Genomic DNA, 20084 nt, shown 5'->3' with positions numbered 1-20084 from the left:
TATTAAGCCATGCTTGGGCCAAATCACAGTTAGTTTTTGGTTGCAAAAATCCATCAATATTCATGTTGTGGCCATTGTGAAGACGATCTGGCATTTCAGATTGTAACTGATTTTGCGAGAGTGTGTTTTTACATTTTTATTGATGCTTTTATAGAAATTCAGATGGTTCAGCAACCATTTTCTAGTTGTAAGTATTCCATACTCATATCTGGTATTTCTTACGTTTTGCTTTAACTGCAAAATTATTTAGCAATATATTGGGAAATAAAATACTTAAAACTTAAGATTTTACAAGCACCTCTTTTTTACGATTAACCCTATTAAGGATACAGAACAGATGACTGTTGTTTCTGAAGCCAGTATTTCATTTTTGATTATGGGGAGTATTCTGTGATTTGATTGTGACTTTGTATTTTCTTCTTTTTATTTTTTTTATAGTTCCCGGGGGAAGAGTAATTTATTTATATTCCTGGTTTATATCCAGAGTACAGATCAGAGTACAGATCGCTGAGAGTTCATAGTCACTGCTGGAGTGCTTAACCTTTGGGGCACACTTGGAACGAGACCACTTAACTTGTCTCTGCTTTTACATTACTGTCCTACTATACATTGAGCTGTCCACATTTCTCCAGGGCCTTTCTCAGAGAGCTCTTCCCTCTCGTTGCTGTCTTTTCCTTCTCTGATCTGACAACAGGGAAAGGCCTTTTAGAAATACTTCAGTTTTTTTTCTGTCCCCCTGTGCAGTATCTACGTTACAATTGCTCCTTTGCACATTCTTCTGCATCTCTTGGCTGTCTAGGAACAGGTTGCCTATTTGTGTTGTTCCACTTGCAACTCAGGGTGCTATATATTGGCTTCCTCCTTGTTTATCTGTGTGCTAAGTCAGTCACTCCACTTCCATGAGGTGGTTACATGGAGCTGTAGTATCTCAGGGATTCCAAAGATACTATGTTACCTGAAGATAATTGCTTTGATGAAGAAATCTTTCTTATGTAGATCTGAGTGGAGAAAACAGCCTTCATTTGAATTTTAAAGATCTGTGGCCTCTTCACTGGCTGAGGATTTATTTTTCTTTTTCTGTGTAAGAATATTGCATTCCTCTTTTTTCTGTTTTTCCCCTCTCTCCATGACCTATGTTTCTTGAGCCAGTGCTTGGAGGAGGGAGTCATTCTTGCAGAAGCAAGGTGGCATTCTGCATGATGGAAACATATCTTTTGGGGATGTTTCAGGCTGAGGGTAGTGCCCAGACTGCCACTGGGACGCTGTCCATGTAAGCTACAATTAGAGAATCTAGTTCTGAACTTCATTTGCAGCGAGAGTGGAAATTTAATTGCTCTGTTAGAAAAATGTAATGACCTGGCAAACTTCCATTTAAAGATTGCAGTGAAGTTACAATGATTGGCTCTGTTTCTATGAGGTCAGTATTAACTCAGAGTTAATCACCTGTGGTCCATTATCCTGTCTTTCTGTGAGTCTATTACATGTACCATTGCTGCATGGAAATTCACTGAAGTACAGAACACTTGAAGAGATTCTCTGTACCTCTTGGGTGCTGAACTAGACTGCACCTTCCACAGCATCTGCAACACCTTAGAGCCAGTGGAATGTTTACAATACACTACTCTTGTGTGGCCTGGTTAAGAATTGTTCCTTACTCTAGTTTCATAATCACATGCCCTTTTTCTGATATTTTCAATACATTGTATTATATGGAATGCATGCTTACTTGTTTTCAGTAGAAAATTAAATCTCCATTTTATTAAAAAATGAAGCTGTTCTCTGATTTAAAATGAGAAGGGAGGGTGAGAATCCAGGAATTCTGAGTGCAATATAATCACTTTAACAAAAATACGTTTATGAGTGATTGTTTACAGTATATATGATATGTGCAGATTCCTTTAGATATTAGAACAGCTTTTTAGCTGCTTTATTGTTATGAATATATTAGAACATTTGTTAAATCAGCACAGAGTCAAATGTCTCCTTTTATATGAGGAAAATAAAATCAGTGTCATTCATACATGATAAGGAAAAAGTGGTAATTTGTGTACAAGATTTTATAGTTATCTTTCTATATATATTGTTTAAGTGATGCTCTCAGGTGATACTTCAGTCTCAATGAGCAGGTATGTCAAACTTCAGAACTGTTTTGCTGGGTCTACTACCTACTACGAGTGTAGACTGGGTCCTTGGAATAATTCTGTAGAGCATGTTTTTTTGTACATTTTGCCTTTTCTAACTGTGTTTTGCTGTTAGGTGGTTACAATCTAAATGTTTATTTGATACATAGTGAATAAGAATTGAGAATTTTTCAATTCCTAATGCTAGGAATGTTGTCTCAGCTAGAGAGAAGAGAGGACTGGTACTTGCTGTCATTTCCATCTGCCAGAGGATTTGGCATTGTTACCCCCTTAAGTTGTTCCAGCTGTGATCGCACAGGATCACATCACTTGTAGGTAAATGCATCCAGCTTTAGAGAGTTTGAGGGGCTTCAGATTCTTGTGAGAAACTGCCTTGTCCTGGTACAGAAGGAGCCAGACCTCCTATTAAAAGACAAATAACTACCATAATATGGGTTTTTTTCAGCTTTACATGTTGAGCGGTGACTCTTGAGTTCATTCTGTTCTGCATTCCCTTAACCCAGGTGGTAACCACAGACACCTTTGGCACACAAATCCAGTGACAGCCTTTTGTGGCTGATAAACTGGTTTTTATCCCCTTCCCCTTGACTGAGATGTGACAAATCCTTTTCAAGGAGAGAACCTGTGCAGCAATTCCACTGATTAGATTAACTGAAGTCCTCTGTTGATTTCTAACCCTTGCTGCCACCATCCAACAGGGAAGGAGAAACTATCTGGCCAGGGGTTTTTCAACACAAAGCCTCTCTCTGAATTCTGAAGTGATTATCTGTCCTGTGCTTGTCCAGACCAAATGCATCTGGATATTTAGTCATATTCAGTGTTGAAACTGAGAGTAGAAGAGCTACCAGTCCTGGTCTCTTGTACTTTTTGTTTTCTGGGCATTTTATGAAATAGCTTTGACTTTGTCCTACCTGCTTTGTTGGGGAAGATGAAATAGGAAAACCTTATAAATATGATTGCCTGGCAAAAGATTTGGAAAATACAGACGTTGAGATGAGAACTAGATTTGAAATAACAAACCTTGACTACTGAATAACTAGAAAACAATAGTATAGCCAGGCTGAAAGCAATCCCTCCTTCTGATTAAACAATGCCCTTTACCTGCAGATAGGTCCAAAGGTCAAATGGAATGCTCTGTCTCACCCCCAATGTATGGTTCATCCCACACCTGTAACCCTCCCCTGAAGTATCAGGTATCTGTGACCCCATTGGCCCAAGTCCTGTTCCAGCCCACCTTGAAGCCCCCTGATAAGGTGTGCCCGAGGGACCGGACGCTCTCTTGGACCTTCCCCTGGGACCCTCACCTGGAACCCTCGCTCCCTCTCTCTCCCTCTCCCTATCTCCCTGGGCCTGCCACGAGTTGCACCTGGCAACTCCAAGCAGGGCCTTTTCCCCCTTTTAATAAACCACATCTTCTAAGACCTGACTTCCGAGATCTCTCATCCATCCAAACCGTCCTGGAGTCCCGCGCTCTCTACACTGCTTGTTCTCCCCTGCCTTAGTAGCAATGAAAACCCCCCTTGTGCCAGGTCTGCCTTACTGACTACTTCTTGTGCTTTTGAGAGCTTAGATTCTTGGATTCACATGGTTACTGGGTTGATGTAAGTTTTCCTTCCAGCAATTATTTTTTAAATGAATGATGGATCATATAAAATGCTAAGATGATGACCCTTCCCTCTTTAAGTAAACTTTTCCAGGGCTAGCATCCAGTTAGATGGCCGTTATTTCCTGTACCAAAAAAAAAAAAAAAACCCAAAACACAAAACCCAGGGAGGGAAGAAAAAAAAAGTAAAAAGTAAGCCTTTTCATGGTTTTTTTTTTTTTCACATTTTGAGGAATATTGAATCATATTACAGTAACCAGTATCTCATTTCCTTTGACTGAATAAACATGACTCAGCAACTGCATGCTCAGTCAGTAAAAATTTAGTGACAAAATTGACATGATTTGGTGTACTACATGGTTAAATTATGGTTTCAACTAAGTCTACATGGAGATTTTTAAAAAACAGGCTTTTCCCAGTTACAACAACCCTCTGATCCACCATTTCACAATGAAGCATGTTTTAAGTTAACTTTCAAATTCTCGAAGAGGCAGAGCAGCAGTCCACACTGCAAACATGTACTGCATTTTTCAGAGGTCCTGCAAAATATGAAATACCACAAGAGTTCACCAAAACAAATCAGCCACATGAATGCCTGTTTAATAGTTCTATATTTAGCCTTTCTGTTACCTTTCTTCACCACTTAGGAGGGTGTGAAGGCGCCTTATACTGCTCAAAGATTTAATGTAGATTCAGAAGATTTAATGTAATTTTCTAGACTATTTTCTCATGGGCTGAAGTAGAAGAGAATATGATTGCAAAAAGTTCAAGAAGCTTTGATATATTTACACAGATATACAGTAATACCTGAAAATAAAGACATCTGTCTATTTTTTTTATTTTCATATTATTCTATTTCAGAAGTAGCAGGTAAGACAAACGTTTCTCGCCAATGTTAAAGTGATAGGAAAACACAAAATGCTTTTGTTTCATCTTGAGCTACCAAATCAGAATTAAATTTAAAATCAGATTATATTTAATTTTCAGGCTGTCCTGTAAAAGTAAAATTTTACAAATTTTCATTGCTGTAAATACCTATTTCTGTAACAATGTCATAATATGGATATAAATATTGTCTTAGGCTCCAAAATATTTGCTTTAGGAAAATGGTAAAATACAGACCAAATCTGACATGCCTAAAACTCCATTGCTTACCTCCTTTTTAAATCTCTTTGCTCAGGGTAGAACTTTGCAGGGAATAAGTTTGGAGCAGTAAAATACTTTTTTTCTGTCAATTCATCTCCTATCAGCTTGATTTTTTTTTTTTCTTTAAAATGCTCTCATCCTTTTCACACCAGTGGAAACCATATTTCTGTCAGTAGCTTTTGAATATTGTTTTTTCTGTCTTTCATTAATCTCATTCCAGGCTTTCTTTTTGCCAGTGTTACATTAAATCTATTGAATAATTCCAGTAAGGAATGTAAAAGCACAGGATTTTTAAATTGCTATAGTTTTGGTGCCTAAACGGTTGCCTTGCTTTTAGTAACATTTTATTTTTGATACCACTTTGCCTTTAAAATTGTATTTAGATAAACTATAGTTTCTAAAGTGAACACTTTCCTTGTATGATTATTTTTGTTGTAGTCTGTATTAAAAACAGCAGGTGGGTGGTGGTTGGGAGGTTTTTTTGGGTCAAATTGCAAATGATTCTCATGTGACTGAATGGTGTGTACTGGGTCATTGCTCCCACACACCACCTGATCTTTTGTTTGTATCTCCTGTGTTGCAGTCAGAGCACAGGGAAACCCCTACATGCCTTCCTGTTAGCATCACTCCCTACCACCAAGTATCCATCAACAAGTATCCAGCAAATGATAGGGCAAAATTGAATTTGGGTTATTGTTCTGTTTTCTGGTGGTCAGCTGTCTGCAGAGAAAACCCTTGCAGTCGCCTTTCTAGGGGAAGGGGGGGAGGGACCAGAGAGGATTAAAAATCACATCTGTGTGTCAGGAGTTCTAGCAGCCCATATCAGCATGAGGTGGTTTAGTTCAGCCCAAACTAGAAGTCTGCTATGGTGTGATTTTTGCCTCTTTTGATAACATGGCGTAAATTTCCATAGTTGAATACTGCAAAAGTTGGTCACACCTTGTAAAAACTGTATCATATAATTAAGTCGTGAGGCATTCCCTCCTGGAATCATAATACATGATTAAAAACAACGCTAACAATTTGGAAAGATTCTGGAGGTTTTTTTTATTCAGAGACAAAACATGGAAAGATAAAATTCTTTCCAGGCTAAACTAGGTCTTATTTAATGGTATCTTATTTGGCGACTGGATCAATGGGCCATGAACAGCTCAATCAATAATCAGTCTAGCAAGAGCTATCACATTTTTCTTCACTGTGGTACTCTCCAGTGCAATTAAATAGCAAATGTGAAGGTGGGCAAAGAGTAGTGTGAATGGAGTACAATTTGTTGATGTTTTGTCTGTCAAAGGTTGAGATATTCCAATACAAACACTTGCAGGATTTTGTTGAGATTGTCAATAGTGGCTTTGTCAAGGTTTTCTTCTGTGTCCTTCATGGTATGCCATACTGCAGGAAAGGGGGATGGAATCAGATGCAGGACTGGAACCCCTATAAAAAGGAAAGTGAAATTTGGAGCAGAAGAAATATTTTAGAAGTTCTGTTAAGCCAACTGCTACTTCACCATTTAGCAAGAGAGTCAGGTAACTACTCAATAAGCTTGCTTTATAGGGTGTGTCCCTGCAGCTTCCTTTTACCTTCTCTTGTTTTGTTGCTTGTGACTGCATCCCATCATTAAAGAGTGTGTTGTGTAAAGCTGCCACCTTCCTTTCATTTGAGAACTGTTCCCTCTTTTTTTTTTTTTTTTGAGTAATCTGTAGCTACTAGTTATTGGGGGGTTTTGTTTTTTTTTTTTTTAGATTCTTTGCATTGCGTGTTTAGGAGCTGCTGAAGGACAGAGAAAGCACTGCAGCTCCTCAGAATGAAAACTGATTACCTTGTTTTTATGGAAGTGTTAAGACTGATTATTTTGAAGCATTTTTTTAGTTCTCTGCATAAATGTTAAAATAGGGTGTCTTATTTTTACTCTGTAAAATAGAGACAGTGTTGCCCTCAGATAAAGGAACTGAATCACTGCATATGTATGTGTGTGTGTGTATACATTTATATATACACATGCACATTAAGCCACCTATATGTACTGCAGCTTGTAGGTAAAAGAGGAATTAAATCAGTCTTCTGCTTCCCGATTGCTTTTGGGGGGGAGCATTTTTTTCCTCAGCCTCTTTCCTGTTTGACTTCTTTTTCTCTCTGATTTTTCAGCTGCATACCACTAAGGAATCCATTTTTCATTAGGTGTTACACCAAAGTTCTAAAGTTGGATTCAGAAGCCTCAAGTTGGGGCAAATAAGATTGAAAAACAGGAGCAAATGCACTTGCTTATTTACTAAATGATGCATTTCTTAATGAACATGTAATTCAAAATGCAAGAATTTCTGGCACCTCTTAACAAAAATGGAACGTGATCATCTTCAACCAAGCCTCGATGTAAAGTACTGTGGAAATACTGACTTTCAACAGGGTGATTCTTCAGCAGATTCATGTTGTGTAGCTTTTGCTCTGAAATGCACAATGAAAGTGATTATTATAATCTTTGGACAATGAGGCATGTTAGCACGTTTGAATTATTTTTCCTCTCACAAGGAAACTTTTTCCTTCAGAAAATAAATAGGCAGTGGTGACTGTCTCTTGCATTCGTTTAATACTTGGAAGACCTCAGGATTGGTGCTATTACCATAATTTTACAGAAGTGAGAACAAAAATACAGAAGTGAAGCAGTTGCCAAGTGTCACAGAGTGACAATCAGTAACAGAATCTGTTTTGTTGCTTCCAAATGTCTGAGAGTCTTCCTCTGTTGTTTTATTAACTAAGTATCAAAATCTTCATATAGGTTTAAGATTTCACATTTACATTATCAAAGATCATTATTGTAAACCAGAAAAATGAATCTAAAAATCTTATTTAAGAGATTACATTACATTCAGAAACTACTCACTAGGTTTTGAAATTCGTTCAAAACCCATATCCTTCTGCTTACCAATTACTTGAAGCCTTTGAAACCATCGAAGAGTGTTTGGAAAGTAATTGGGAAAGACTGGGTTTGGTGCACCAATTAAATCCAGTAGTACAAACAGGTCCTAGACAAGAAAGAATCTTTAGTACAGAATGCTTTCCTATAACCTCAGCAGCAGCAATGGAACTCTTGGTTTCCTGTATAGGTCATGAGCAGGTCTTTGCTAGCCCTGGCCAAAGATCTGCCTTTAACCATGGTGCCTGAGAAGAATTCACTAGCAGAACCTGATTCCAATCTGTTACATTTTGCTGGCTTCCTGAGAAGGGCAAAGCTAGGCTATTCCTCCGTTCCTCGAGCTGAAGCAGGCAGTTAGCCTGCAGTTTGTGTGTTATATCTCTTTAAAAGAAAAACGACGGTAGGTGGGGAGAAAGAAGAGGAAATTGCTTTTTCCCCTGAGAACAACAAAGTCTGTCAAGGGAAAGACATTTTATGAGTCACAAGAAGCAGTGACAGAAAAGAAGTGCTTCAGCAGTAAACAGGGAATGTAGAAGGGAACAGACAACCAGAATGTTAGTAGGAATCAAAGGAAAACAGAGCTTGCTGTAGCTTAGTACTGAGCTAAGGGAGATTTGTTCATAAGCCAATGCTGTTTGTGCTCTTTCCTTATCACTTTGAATTATCTTTTCCTGAAGGTGGGTATCCTAGTTTATATTCTAATAAATAGTGTATTTTGATACTTCTATGACTCCTCCTTGTACTTGCAAGCAGCAGGTCTAATCACCTGAAAATCTCTTGCCAATTCTCTATCATATTCATAATGTTTCCAGAAGCCTGCTTCTTCCTTTAACCTTAATAGGGTTGTGGTTTCTTGGGAATTTGGCCAGTTACCTACTAATTAAATATTTTTTAAAATGCCATTTACTATTGTTCATTAAGGAGGAAAGTCCTTAAAAAGTGGAAAGCCACTTACTATGCCCTGCAGCTGGTTTGTGGTTGTTGAACCAGGTGGGTGTGGAGTTGATGCCATTTTTTGAGCTAAGTGTTGAGATCCATAGAGGGAATCGGAAGGGGACCACCGAACAAAGGCTTCTTCACCATCAAAAAAAATGAGCTGAAGGGAAAGGTCTGGTCTTGATGTTGAGCTGGCCTGTTGGAGGAAGTTAAAAGTAAAACAAACTGATTCTGGCCAGAACATGAAATAAAGGGCAAATACTGTAGGCATGTAAGTAACACAAATAAGGATGTATTTTCAAGGTTCCCTATGCAAACCTTCCTTTGGCTGTTATTATGGTGTAATAGTGGTAGTGATCAGTTAAGGTAATCGTTATTTATCTATCACAGTGACACATTCTCCAGTCTCATAATTTTGGTTCTGGATAAAAGTTTCATTTCTGACTTTGGAGGACATGACCTGAGCATTGAGACCTGCAAATCCAGGTAGCAGCAACATTATCTCAAATAATGAGGAGATGTGTCAGTAACAACACCTGATGGGAGTGCAAATATTATTATTTGATTGCATCACAAAGATTAATATAATTGCTACAGCTGTGCATCAGTGGAGGTGAATTATGTATTTGACAAGTTGATGGTTCTTTGAGCCCCTTTCTTTTCATTCAGGGGAATTTGCAATCACTTGAGGCAGTTTTGCGCTAAACCAAAGCAAAGAGAAGGGGGTATGTCAGATATGTCTTTCCCTTTCATCAACCAAAATATATCAGCACTAAAATCTTAGAATATATATGATAAATGTATTTCATGTCACAAAAAAGACATTTGTATAAAATTTCTTCCCAATGTAGAGGGAGTCTACTATCTGAAGCCTTGTTTGAACTGTCAGAATTTCCTAAGAATCCACAGCACAGCGAATCCCAGTCTGGTTCCACTAAATGAATAGTTTTGGGAACTGTAGTCTTGACAGTTGCTATAAATATTTAGGCCCTCTATGAATTAACACTACTTCAACTAAAATTGTATGTTGTGGTTAAAAAAGGCGGGGTCACTGGCAGCAGTCATGTCCTGCATGGGCTACAACTCCCAAATAGCTGGGGCTGATGCAATATAAACAGAAGCTTCTATAAAATGTTGGTCATGCAGGCAAGATGGTATTGATTATGCTCACAGTGGTACATTGATTTCTCTAATGGCAATGGTTTGCTGCCCTTTGTCCTTTGCACATGACAGAGCTCTGTGGGCAGCATTCATTTTGAATTACATTCTGGAGGAAACTGAATCAGTGCTATTTGAGTTTTAGAAAGTAGTACTTGTGTTACTATTACTGCTTAACACGTTTTAATAATGTAGAGAGATGTCCTTGCCCATTAATTTTAAATTTACTCTGGAGAAGTAAATTATAACTGGAGAAGCATCAAGATAAAAATCACAGCTTCAAGTCAAAGTATAAATAGATTTGGCTGAAAACATAGCAAAGTCTGTTGTGCTACCATAAGCAGAGCAAAAACATGATAACTAATGTATTAAGCAGATGGATCCCAAAGTATATTTTGTTAACAGACTGTAAAAGTGGTGGCCTGTGCAAAGTAATTAGTTGCCTTTTTGTCAGATGCTGTCATCTTTGACAATAAAAAATAATTTTCATTGTAAAATAGTGTATTCATTGTGAAAAATGCCAGACTTTAACGTCAGTGCAGGTTGTTTCATAAATAATCACCAGGCAAATTTATTATAAATGAAGCCTTTGAATGAAAGTCTATGTATTACAGGTATGTTTTGTTTTGTGATTAAAAATACTGGCATATTCTTAATCTTCTCATTCTTAAATATTCACAAATCAGAAGGCACCAAATCAGTTTCGGGAAACTGATGTCTACAAGTAATCCTAATACCTAGGCTGAGTGTACTCCTGACACTTTGTAGAGTGTCTCTCACATTTGAGAGACCTTTTCCTGTAACAGCTCTGTAAACGTATGAGAATTATTTTTCTGTAAATAGTGAATACTGAACCAGTAGATGGCACTCGTGAATCCGTAATCCTACAAATTTGTAATCCTACAAGCTTTAAGAGTTTGTAGGCTCAACAGATTTTTGTGCCTAGCAATTGCAGGCCCCTTTGAAGCAGATTTTTGTAGCATAGGTAACACAGACTGATGACATTATACTTCTTTCATAAATAAACTGTTCAAATTTGTAAAAAAAAAAAAAGAAAAACTTGAAATCCTTGTGGGACAGGGAGACTGGAGTGTGACTCTTCTGCACAACAGTTAGTTCTTCTGTGTCTCAAAGCAGAATACTACTGAGAGATTTCTGCAGGATTCAGAATGCAACAAAACTTTTCAATGACCCTAGATGTTACTGGATATGATAGGAACTTCTGAATCAGGCTCTGTGTCTTTTATATAGAAAGTAACATTATATCTTTCCAAGACTATGAAACATCTATTATTCATATAGCATTTTTAATTTTTATATGGTATATGTTTATATAGATAACTTTTAGATATACACCCTTTTTATAAGAAATTTTAATGTGATAATGTACTTTAGAGTAGTAGATACTGATCTCTGTTTGTTCTTGGAGTCAATGGGAGATTTATTACAAGCACAGTGATCAGAGAACCCAGCATGCAGGCCATAGAAAAGAATGTGGAAATGCCCTGAGGCCTGTTGCTGTTGGAAAGGCAAATGAAAATGCAACAAAAATACTACCTTGATTAACTGAAGCTCATTATCCAGGGCCCGTGCCAGCTCCAACATCATAGCACAAGGCACAGCTGAATCAGTTGCTCCCACAAACACTCTGCCCTGCCATTGTTGTCCAAAGAATTTTGAGTCATAGTGGCAAGCAAGTACGAGATGGCGTTTTGCAGAGGGCTCAAGAGTGCCAATAATATTTGAAAATGTTTTATAGCCATATGGTGTGTATCTCTGAAATGTATCTTCTTCAATTTCCCAACCTGCCTTTAATGTTTGAAGACGGTGCTTGATATGCTGCAATTATAAAAAACAATCAGATTAATATTTCTTGCTTCAGAAAGATGTTGCAGGCAAATGGTTATTAGCTAATTAATAGTGGCTCCTAAGCTTATTTCTGTAAGTTCATGGTGTTTTAAATGACAAACTTTATAGCAAAAAATGTAATATCACTGTATAACTTTGCTACCTAAACCTTTGCCTCATTTGCTTTTTATTTCTTCCTTTTGACCTTTATCTTTGGAGTGTGAAGATGTTTTTAATTATTGTCAATTGTTATGATACATTAAGGTCTTGATCTCCAAAGTTTTCAGGCCAATGTCTTTTTCAGGTGTAACTAGAGCAGATTCAATGTTAATATTTTTCAAAGCTTAACTCAGATATGCCCTTAAATTGAAATTCAGAATTGGCTGCACAGACCTTGTTTTGGCTGTTTGGACAATTACCACACAGAGATGCCACAGTAGTATAAGGAAAAAAAAAAAAAAAAAAAGCTGGGTTGCTTGGTTGGTGTGAGGTGGTTGGGCTTTTAAGCTTCTGTGAGAAATCTGCCTTTCAAATGATATAAATTGTTTACAAGGCCATAACAGATAGGTAGATTCCTTTAATTAAAGAAAGAATGAAACATTTCAGAACAGCAATTTTAAAACTGAAATTCTGTAAGTGTAGCTCATGTAAAGATAAGAATTGAGACAATCTATAAGGCAAATCATTAATTTTAGCTGTCTTCCTGCCTGAAGATAATACCTCTAACAACCCCAGCTATACTTCAACCAGACTTCTGGCTAACTCATATTAGAGGAACATCTCTCTTTCTCTGTTGAGCAACTTATTTTTATGGGTCCCTAGAGAGCTTCTTCAAGGCAGATTCCTCTCTCTTTAAGTAAACATTAGGAAAAGCCTCTGAGGGGAAAATAGACTTTGAAGACTTGTTCTGCTCTTAGGGAAGTCAGTAGGAATGATAAAAAACAACAATATTGCCATAGATTTTAGTGCTAGAACAAACTTCCATTTTGTTCGTGGTCACCCTCTGAAAGCTTTTACAATATGGTGTGGTCTATCAGCTATCAGTAGGCAGAGTGAAGGATGTCTGTTAAGGATTGAGGAGATTGTATAAGCCTGGATGGATTTCATATAGCCTTTTTCCCTTAAAGGAGTCTGATGATTTTGTGTTTCAACAAAGAAATCCATTTCAATCTCCATTATTGTGTTTTGACAATAGAGGACTCTTATTTTTTTCCTTTGGTGCAGAGTCTAATTTAATATATGCTGCTACCTTGTAACAGGATGATCCTATTTTGTACATGATCTGTGGTTTTCTAGCCTAGGCTCAGCTGTTTTTTTGTTTTTCTTCCTTTTCCCTCTTTCACTTGGCTGCCTTCCAGAGTACTGCTAAAGAAACCACAAAACTAAATCTACAGAGATGTGCACACACACGCACACAATGCATAAAAAGGCTGCATTTTTCCATTCTACCAATTGCAGAGTAGCAAATAAATTTCTTGTAGTTGGGGCTGTCTTAGAGCTGTGAGTCAGTGCCTGAAGGGTAGATGAAGGCTAGTGATATGATATGAATGTCTTTAGTAAACTCAGCTGTACCATTGTCTGTCTCCCGCTTGGCTAATGGGATCCAGAGCCAGCATGGACACTATTCTGAAGATTCCCACTCTGTGAGTGCAGAGCAGAGGTGCCGAGAGAGCAGCAACCTGGTCATGTGGTAACTTCTTGTGGCCCAAAGACACTGTGCTGGAGTCTTTACTGCCTTGGGGCCAGCTGCAGCCTGGGTTTGTTAGTCCAGCACCAGGATACTGCTGTCCTTGGGCCGGCGGAGCTGGTGTGATTTCTGGACCAGGGCTGCACTTTGTTGTGCTGACCATTTCATCTGCCTGCCCCTTTGGGCGCCTCTGATCCCTTCTTGTGTTGATACACCCATCTGAAGCAACACTCCAGGGCACTGTAACAGCACAGGACAGGGCCTCTCCAGAAGTGGCAGGGGTGTAATTTATTTCATCCCATGCATGGTCTTTGGTTTGAACTAGTGACCAAAAATCTGCTCATGTGAGGGAAAGGACAACCACTGTGTTGTACTTTGGGTACCAAACCTGGGGCAAACTTTTTAATTTAAACCACGATTTTTCAAAAAAAAAAAACTTATTTTTCATCATGTTATGCAGCCCTGGGAAATAATGTACAGCTGATGTACAAGCTGTGTCAGGTAAGCACTATATGGTCTAGACTTGAACTATGATAGAGTTCATCATATTGAATGAAAGGAATATGACTGTCACTTCTGTGCGACTGTCTCTTTGGTGAGGGTCACCAAAGGTGTTACCAGAATATAAGGAATAATAATAATAATAATATAACGTATAGTAAAGATGTTCTTAGAGGTTGTCGGGAAGTGTTGTCTTACCTGTCGCACAATGTAACTTCCTTGTGATCCCGGGTATCTTTCTATCAGGATAGGGTGCAAATCATTCTCCCACATTTCAGAAATATCTGTTTTGGCCACAACTTTTCGAATAGCGTCAGAACCTAAAATTCTTGGTTGGTGAGAATACTGTAGAAGGTAGAGAAAAGAAAGAGCGCTATAACTATTACTAGACCTTTTTAACCATAGTTTTCTTCAGAATTACAATAAAAATGGTATATTGTGCTACTTTGACTAATTCCCAACAAAAATTAATTAAAAAACCCTTTTCACTCAGAAATTATTGGTTTCTCTATCTTTCATTTCCACGCAAAATATACTAGTATTTATAGTATGGGAGAAAGTTCTGCCTACCAGCTAGCTGTAAAATCTGAACCTATGAATGGGTTCTCTGTTTCCTAATGTCTTAATTATACATGTCATGTCTGCAACCACGCCACCTTCAACTGAGGTTTCTATTGAGACAAACACCAGAAGCTTTGTTTCCAGTAGTAATAATATTTAGCTTTATGCTGTGTACTGCAAAGAAATGCCTAAGGTAACTCACTCCCAGAGGAAGCAAGCTGTGTCATTGTGGTCTCTACCCACAGTGGCAGAATGAGTGTGACTGCACAGAATGTGCAGAATGTGGGGCTAGCTGGGGCATTCATCAGCTTGGTGACACATGGGTTAACCTCAGATCAGACAGCTCGTCTCCTGTGACAGCCACTAGTATGTGACCTACCTCCCTACCTCCCAAGTGACTTCCTTTCTGTTGCCCAAGCACAGGCCTTTGGGACTGTATCAGGTGACCCAGAATGCTTGAGACATCCTTATGTAGCTGACAAATGCACATTTAGATGTGCAAGAGCTCCACAGTGCTCTGGAATGGTAGCTGAATGCCAGGTGGGATTCCCAAGGACATCTCAAATGCCCCTTTATACACCAGGTTTGAACCTATCCAATCTCTAGCAATTGTCTCCTCAGAAACTTCCTGTGCCACTACTGTTTTTACAGATTCCTATTTCAGGCACTATCATATACATTCCTCATTTATATCACAGGGTCTTCCCTCTACTCCTGTCTTTCTCCTAAAGTAAAATACTGCTTTGTTTATTTCTTCTTTGATCAGAATTCCCTTCATGATTGATCAGACTTGCTGTCCTTCAGTGCACCTTGTCTATGTCATCCTTTCTCAGATGAGCAAAAGGAGAGAAACTGGAACATGAGTGCATCATAGTTTATACTGTAGGACAATGGTATATTTTTTGTTGTTTTTCTTTCTTCAAACTGTTTAACAGCTGACTTGCTTTTGGGCTACTCCTGCATCAAAAGGACAATTTTATAAATATCTGTAGTCTAACCCATCATTATATGTGTTAACAAAAACTAATTCATTCTCCTTTTCTACTCTTGTGTGTCATTTCACATTTATCTGAAATAACAGCAAAACCCATTACTTGGCCAGAATGTGAACTGACCTGAAAAGTCAGGTATTTTATTATCAGTTATCTTATTATCCTAGGTGATGAATATTGTTTAAAAACTGGGGTTGCCTCACTATTTGACTCTTTGCTACTTCATTTGTGTTTCTACAAGCAAGTATGAGCAGAAGTTTTTTCTAGACTTTACTGCAAACATTTAATTCTACCCTTCTCTTGTTTCATAACTGTTTATCTCCATGTGAACCTTTCCTCTAGTTCTACTTAGGTTTACCAGGGAAATTAAGCAGAGGGGTGACACAAAGACACTAAATCTCGTTGTGCCAATTTTAATATAGTGTTTAAAGCTGAATTTTAAGAATATAAGGACACCAAAATTTAGGATGGGCAGTTAACATTTCTAATGCTAGAAAATTTAGACATAGATTAAAGAAAAAGAAAAATTATATTATTTCATCTGATATAAATAGGAACTTTTGAAAGTTTGGAAATTATACTATGGAAGATGTAAAACAGTCTTTTGAAATACTAGAAGTTTAATAAGGTGGAACTTAGACCAGTGTAGAAGAGGCACAGAGAAGAGAAAATGTCAGGGAGCTGTTGGGTTTAGGAGGAGCAGGCTGTAAGGGGAGAGTGAAAAGCTAAAGCTATGTACTTCAGAAGAGTGTAGGAGGACAATTTAATTAAGGAAGTTCAGAAAATCTGTCTGCAGTTGAACAACAGAAGAGCATGCCTAGTAATTGGGGTCATCAAATCACTTTGCAAAGAAACATTATTAAAGTACTATTGCATGAAAATACTTCAGAAGAGAGGAATCTATTTCCACTTCTAATAATGGAGATACCTTCAAATTTGGGAAGTGAGAGGAATTACAAAAGTGGTTATGAAATAAAAGAGAAGCAAAATAAGATTTGTAAGTGACTCATTCTTTACAGCGTTGGTCAATCCCTATTTTGCCACAACAGGGAGGCAGAACAGTATATTCATGCCAGGGCTATCACTAAACATGTTGTACTAAGCTGTATAAAACTGCAAAACTTCGAGTTCTACAAGTTGCCCAGGCTTACCTGTAGGACTTTGAATTTCTGGCTCACATGTCCCTCCAGGGAGAAAGAACAAAAGTTGTTGAAGGACAAGAATTTGATGAGAAAGAGGAAGTTGTTCTTGCTTAGTGTGTGCACAGGCAGAGGAGCTCAGATGCCATGGTTCTGTGGCTGGATGGCACTACTGACAGCACTGGCGAGGAGACTGACTGGTCAGAATGGAACCAGCCAAAGTGTGGGAGAAGTGCTGGGGCTCAAGGGGGCTGAAAAAAGGAGCACTGGGGCTATGTGACTGTTCATTGACCAGTGTGACTAAAGATTTAGCCCCACATGTATATACTATATATGTACATATATATGTATTGTGCATAATTACAGATGTATTATGTTACAGATATAGAGTCTATACATGAGCTATATATATTATATATATAGAGCTATACACATATATATGTATGTAGTGTAAGATACAATTAATAGAACAAAATGAAACAGTATCTCATTAACAAAGAAACAAGCCAACATTTCCTTGAAATGGTGGGGGGGGTGGTAAATAAAATCAAGGAGAAAGGGAATTAATTACTAAGCGGAAGCATGGAAGAGTGTGAGGGAAGCTTTGTTTTACCAGCCTGTCCTGGACTCTGATCTATTGGTGATGAGAATGGTGCACTGGATTTGTGGAATTCAGTTGCTTCTTGCTGAACTTTGACTTAATCTCTTCTACAAACACTTGAGGAAGGGCCCTAGAAGTATATTTTCTGTTTGGAAATTCCTCAAGTGTTTAGTTGAATGTGGTTTGCAGTTTTATGCTCTCCTATGTTTCACGTGGTTTAATTCTTTTTGAAGAAAACTATGTTAATATTTCATAATGAAACACTAAGAGCTGCTACATTGAGAAATCTGTGGTTTAAAGCTTACCACTGTTTAATTAAACCTTATCTCAAGATTCCTTTTTTCACTAGTTCACACACCACTCTAAATTAGACACAATATGAGTCTACAATATATTAGAGCATTATATCTTTTCAAAACCATTTTGTACTGGCTATCAGCACCGTGCCTACTTGTTTTTCCTAAATACACGTGCATCGCTGATGAAAGAGCTATTTGTCTTCTCAAACTAAGTCACTGTCCTCTGACTCACCATAATCACAATGAAAGTTGGAGTATAGTAGAATGTTATAAGGAATACAATTTCAGATTTTGATCTGTTTTGCCCTGTTTGGGTTTCCCCTTAAATTCAGTAACTGCCCCTGACAAAGCTTATCACTCTTGCTGCCCGGTCCCAGGCTGTGCGAGATGACAAAGCCAAACGTGTGAATAAGATCTGCTCTCTGCAGCCACCGAGCTCCGGCTTAAGAGGGAAGCCATGCTACCAACCCTCACCTGCGGGACGGCGCCAGGAGTGACCCCAGCCCGAATTCACGTTGGAGGCCAGGGGAGGATGGATGGGGCCGACCCCGCGCCCAGCCGCTGATCCCTGCCAGCCGGGAAGGCGCTGCCCGCACTACCAAGGGAGAGTCAAGAAGCGCCTGGGAAAGGCAAACGCGACCCACCTTCTCCAGGGTCCACTGCGCTCCGGCATCCCTCCCGAGCGTCGGGGGCAGGCAGGCGGCGAGGCACAGTGCCCCGAGCAGGCGGGCAGCGACCCCCGCCATCCCCTCCCTCCGCCTCGCCGAGTGCCGGGGGAGCAAAGGAAGAGAGCCGCGGCTGTGCCGGCGGAGGCGGAGGCGGCACGGAGGAGGCAGGGAGGGACGCACGGAGGAGGCACAGAGGAGACACGGAGGAGGCAGGGAGGAAGCACGGAGGAGGCACAGAGGAGACACGGAGGAGGCAGGGAGGGACGCACGGAGGAGGCACAGAGAAGACACGGAGGAGGCAGGGAGGAAGCACGGAGGAGGCACGGAGGGAGGCACGGGGGATGGAGGCTGCGGCAGGAGCGGCGCTGGCTGCTGGAGCCGCAGCCCTGCCAGTGTCTCTGGCAGCCCGCGTTCCCAGGAGCCCAGCCCGTCCCCGGCAGCACGTCAGCAGTGCCAGGGGCTGCCTGCGCCCCCGGCCCCCTCCCGCTCCCTCCTCCCCCGGTCGCCGGGCAGCGAGGGCGGGCAGGCACTCGTGATTCCCACCGTGGGAAAAGCCGGAGCCTGCGGCTTTCCCCTGAAAGCTGGTTTTGTGTTCCGAGGGGCAGCTCGTGATCTCTCGGCCTTCGAGCACCGGTGGGAGCTGCGGGCGCTGGGATGAAGGAGGGCTCTGCGGCGCTCTCCCGCTGGGAGCCGGCCGGGAGCAGCGCTCGTGGCTGCTGGAAGCTCGGAGCAGGTATTCCTGAAGGGTGTGACAGCAGAGACCTACAGGATTGAGAAGGGGTTTAATTTATTAGTTTATAAGTTCTTCTTTTGATCTTTTTTAGGCCTAAAGCAACAACAATACTTGCTAAAGTGAAAACCCAGTCTTCAGGCGTTTTAATTTCTGTACTTATATTAACAACTAAGAATGAAGCAAAATCTGTAGTGAAGTGGTATTTTGCAGTACACTAATTAAAATTAATTAACCAAATATACAAGTTTCTGAGCTCTTGTTCTCTTCTTTAGGCGATTTGACATCACTGTTCTTGCTCTATGATGTTGTAGAAAACATCTGACATTCTGCATCACAGATACTATATTTAAAGTCTTTGACTTTTACATATTTCTTAAAGTTCAGGCTTAATCTCAAAACAAAATAGAAGGAAAAAAAAAAAGTGAAGGAGGGAAGCAGCAGGAATAATAATTTTGCTGCTTGTCAGCCGTGTACTGGAAAGCCTCATCCTAGTAACTATAGCTTTGCAAGTAAGGGAGATGTTGGAGAAATGCAGTGATTCGTGATTTGCAGATTGTTGACCCAGATTTCATAGGTTTCCTAGAAAAGCTGGTGGATCTGCCACCCAGCATATAGATGACATCTCTGGTGGTGACAGTTTTACTACAGATACAGCATCCTTCTAGCTGATACTCAGAATGTGGCTGTATCCAATTTTTCATATATGGGAAAACAAAGAGTTAATTTAAATTGGTGCCTTTTTTTTCAGTCGAGAAAGTCCATACAGTGCTTTGTTAGGAAATTGTTCCAAATTCACAGCTGAATCACTGGTTAACAGAAAGAAATGGGCAATCTTTCGATTACCAATAAAAATCAGCATGGTTGACAGATTTTTAGACAAAAGCCTCAGCATGTCAGAGATCAAGTCAAGGGCAATTAGTCTAAATCCCACTACCAAGATGATGGTGACCCCAGCAGAACTACACAACAGAACAAAAATCTGTTGCCCCTCCATGAGATTTCCTGTGGTTGACTATACAATCCAGATGCTGGACAGAATTTCTGGGTGATGTGCCAGGGTTCTCATACAATTTAGCAGAAAAGAAAATAAATATTAGAGCTACAGGAGAAATCTGACAAGAATATGAGTCAGGACCAGCTAACACTGCTTTTCCCTAAGGGAT

General features: G+C 39.6%; 1 protein-coding gene across 1 annotated transcript; it reads right to left on the bottom strand.

Moving 5' to 3' along the window:
- Nucleotides 1–6032: 6032 nt before the first annotated feature.
- Nucleotides 6033–18351, bottom strand: QPCT (glutaminyl-peptide cyclotransferase). Its single transcript, XM_068185347.1, has 7 exons — nucleotides 18165–18351; nucleotides 14127–14273; nucleotides 11450–11731; nucleotides 8754–8930; nucleotides 7808–7907; nucleotides 7213–7329; nucleotides 6033–6321 (listed from the first exon to the last, which is right to left on the bottom strand). Exons 1-7 carry the CDS (start codon nucleotides 18264–18266, stop codon nucleotides 6176–6178), a joined length of 1071 nt encoding a protein of 356 aa, XP_068041448.1. The 5' UTR covers nucleotides 18267–18351; the 3' UTR covers nucleotides 6033–6175.
- Between the last annotated feature and the right edge of the window lie 1733 nt (nucleotides 18352–20084).

The sequence above is a fragment of the Anomalospiza imberbis genome, chromosome 3 (assembly GCF_031753505.1).
Source record: "Anomalospiza imberbis isolate Cuckoo-Finch-1a 21T00152 chromosome 3, ASM3175350v1, whole genome shotgun sequence".
NCBI classification, from domain to species: Eukaryota; Metazoa; Chordata; class Aves; order Passeriformes; family Viduidae; genus Anomalospiza; species Anomalospiza imberbis.
The sequence above is the reverse complement of the archived record's forward strand: the minus strand, read 5'-3'. Positions and strand labels throughout refer to the sequence as shown.

Excerpts from the sequence above, each read along its gene's own strand:
- QPCT (XM_068185347.1), bottom strand. The coding sequence starts at position 18,266 with ATGGCGGGGGTCGCTGCCCGCCTGCTCGGGGCACTGTGCCTCGCCGCC. Across the intron at positions 7,330-7,807 it reads TCAAAGGCTTCAAGTAATTG|AGCAAAAGCTACACAACATG; the intron begins GTAAGCAGAAGG and ends TGTGCATTTCAG. Across the intron at positions 6,322-7,212 it reads CGTTCCATTTTTGTTAAGAG|GGGTTCCAGTCCTGCATCTG; the intron begins GTGCCAGAAATT and ends TCCTTTTTATAG.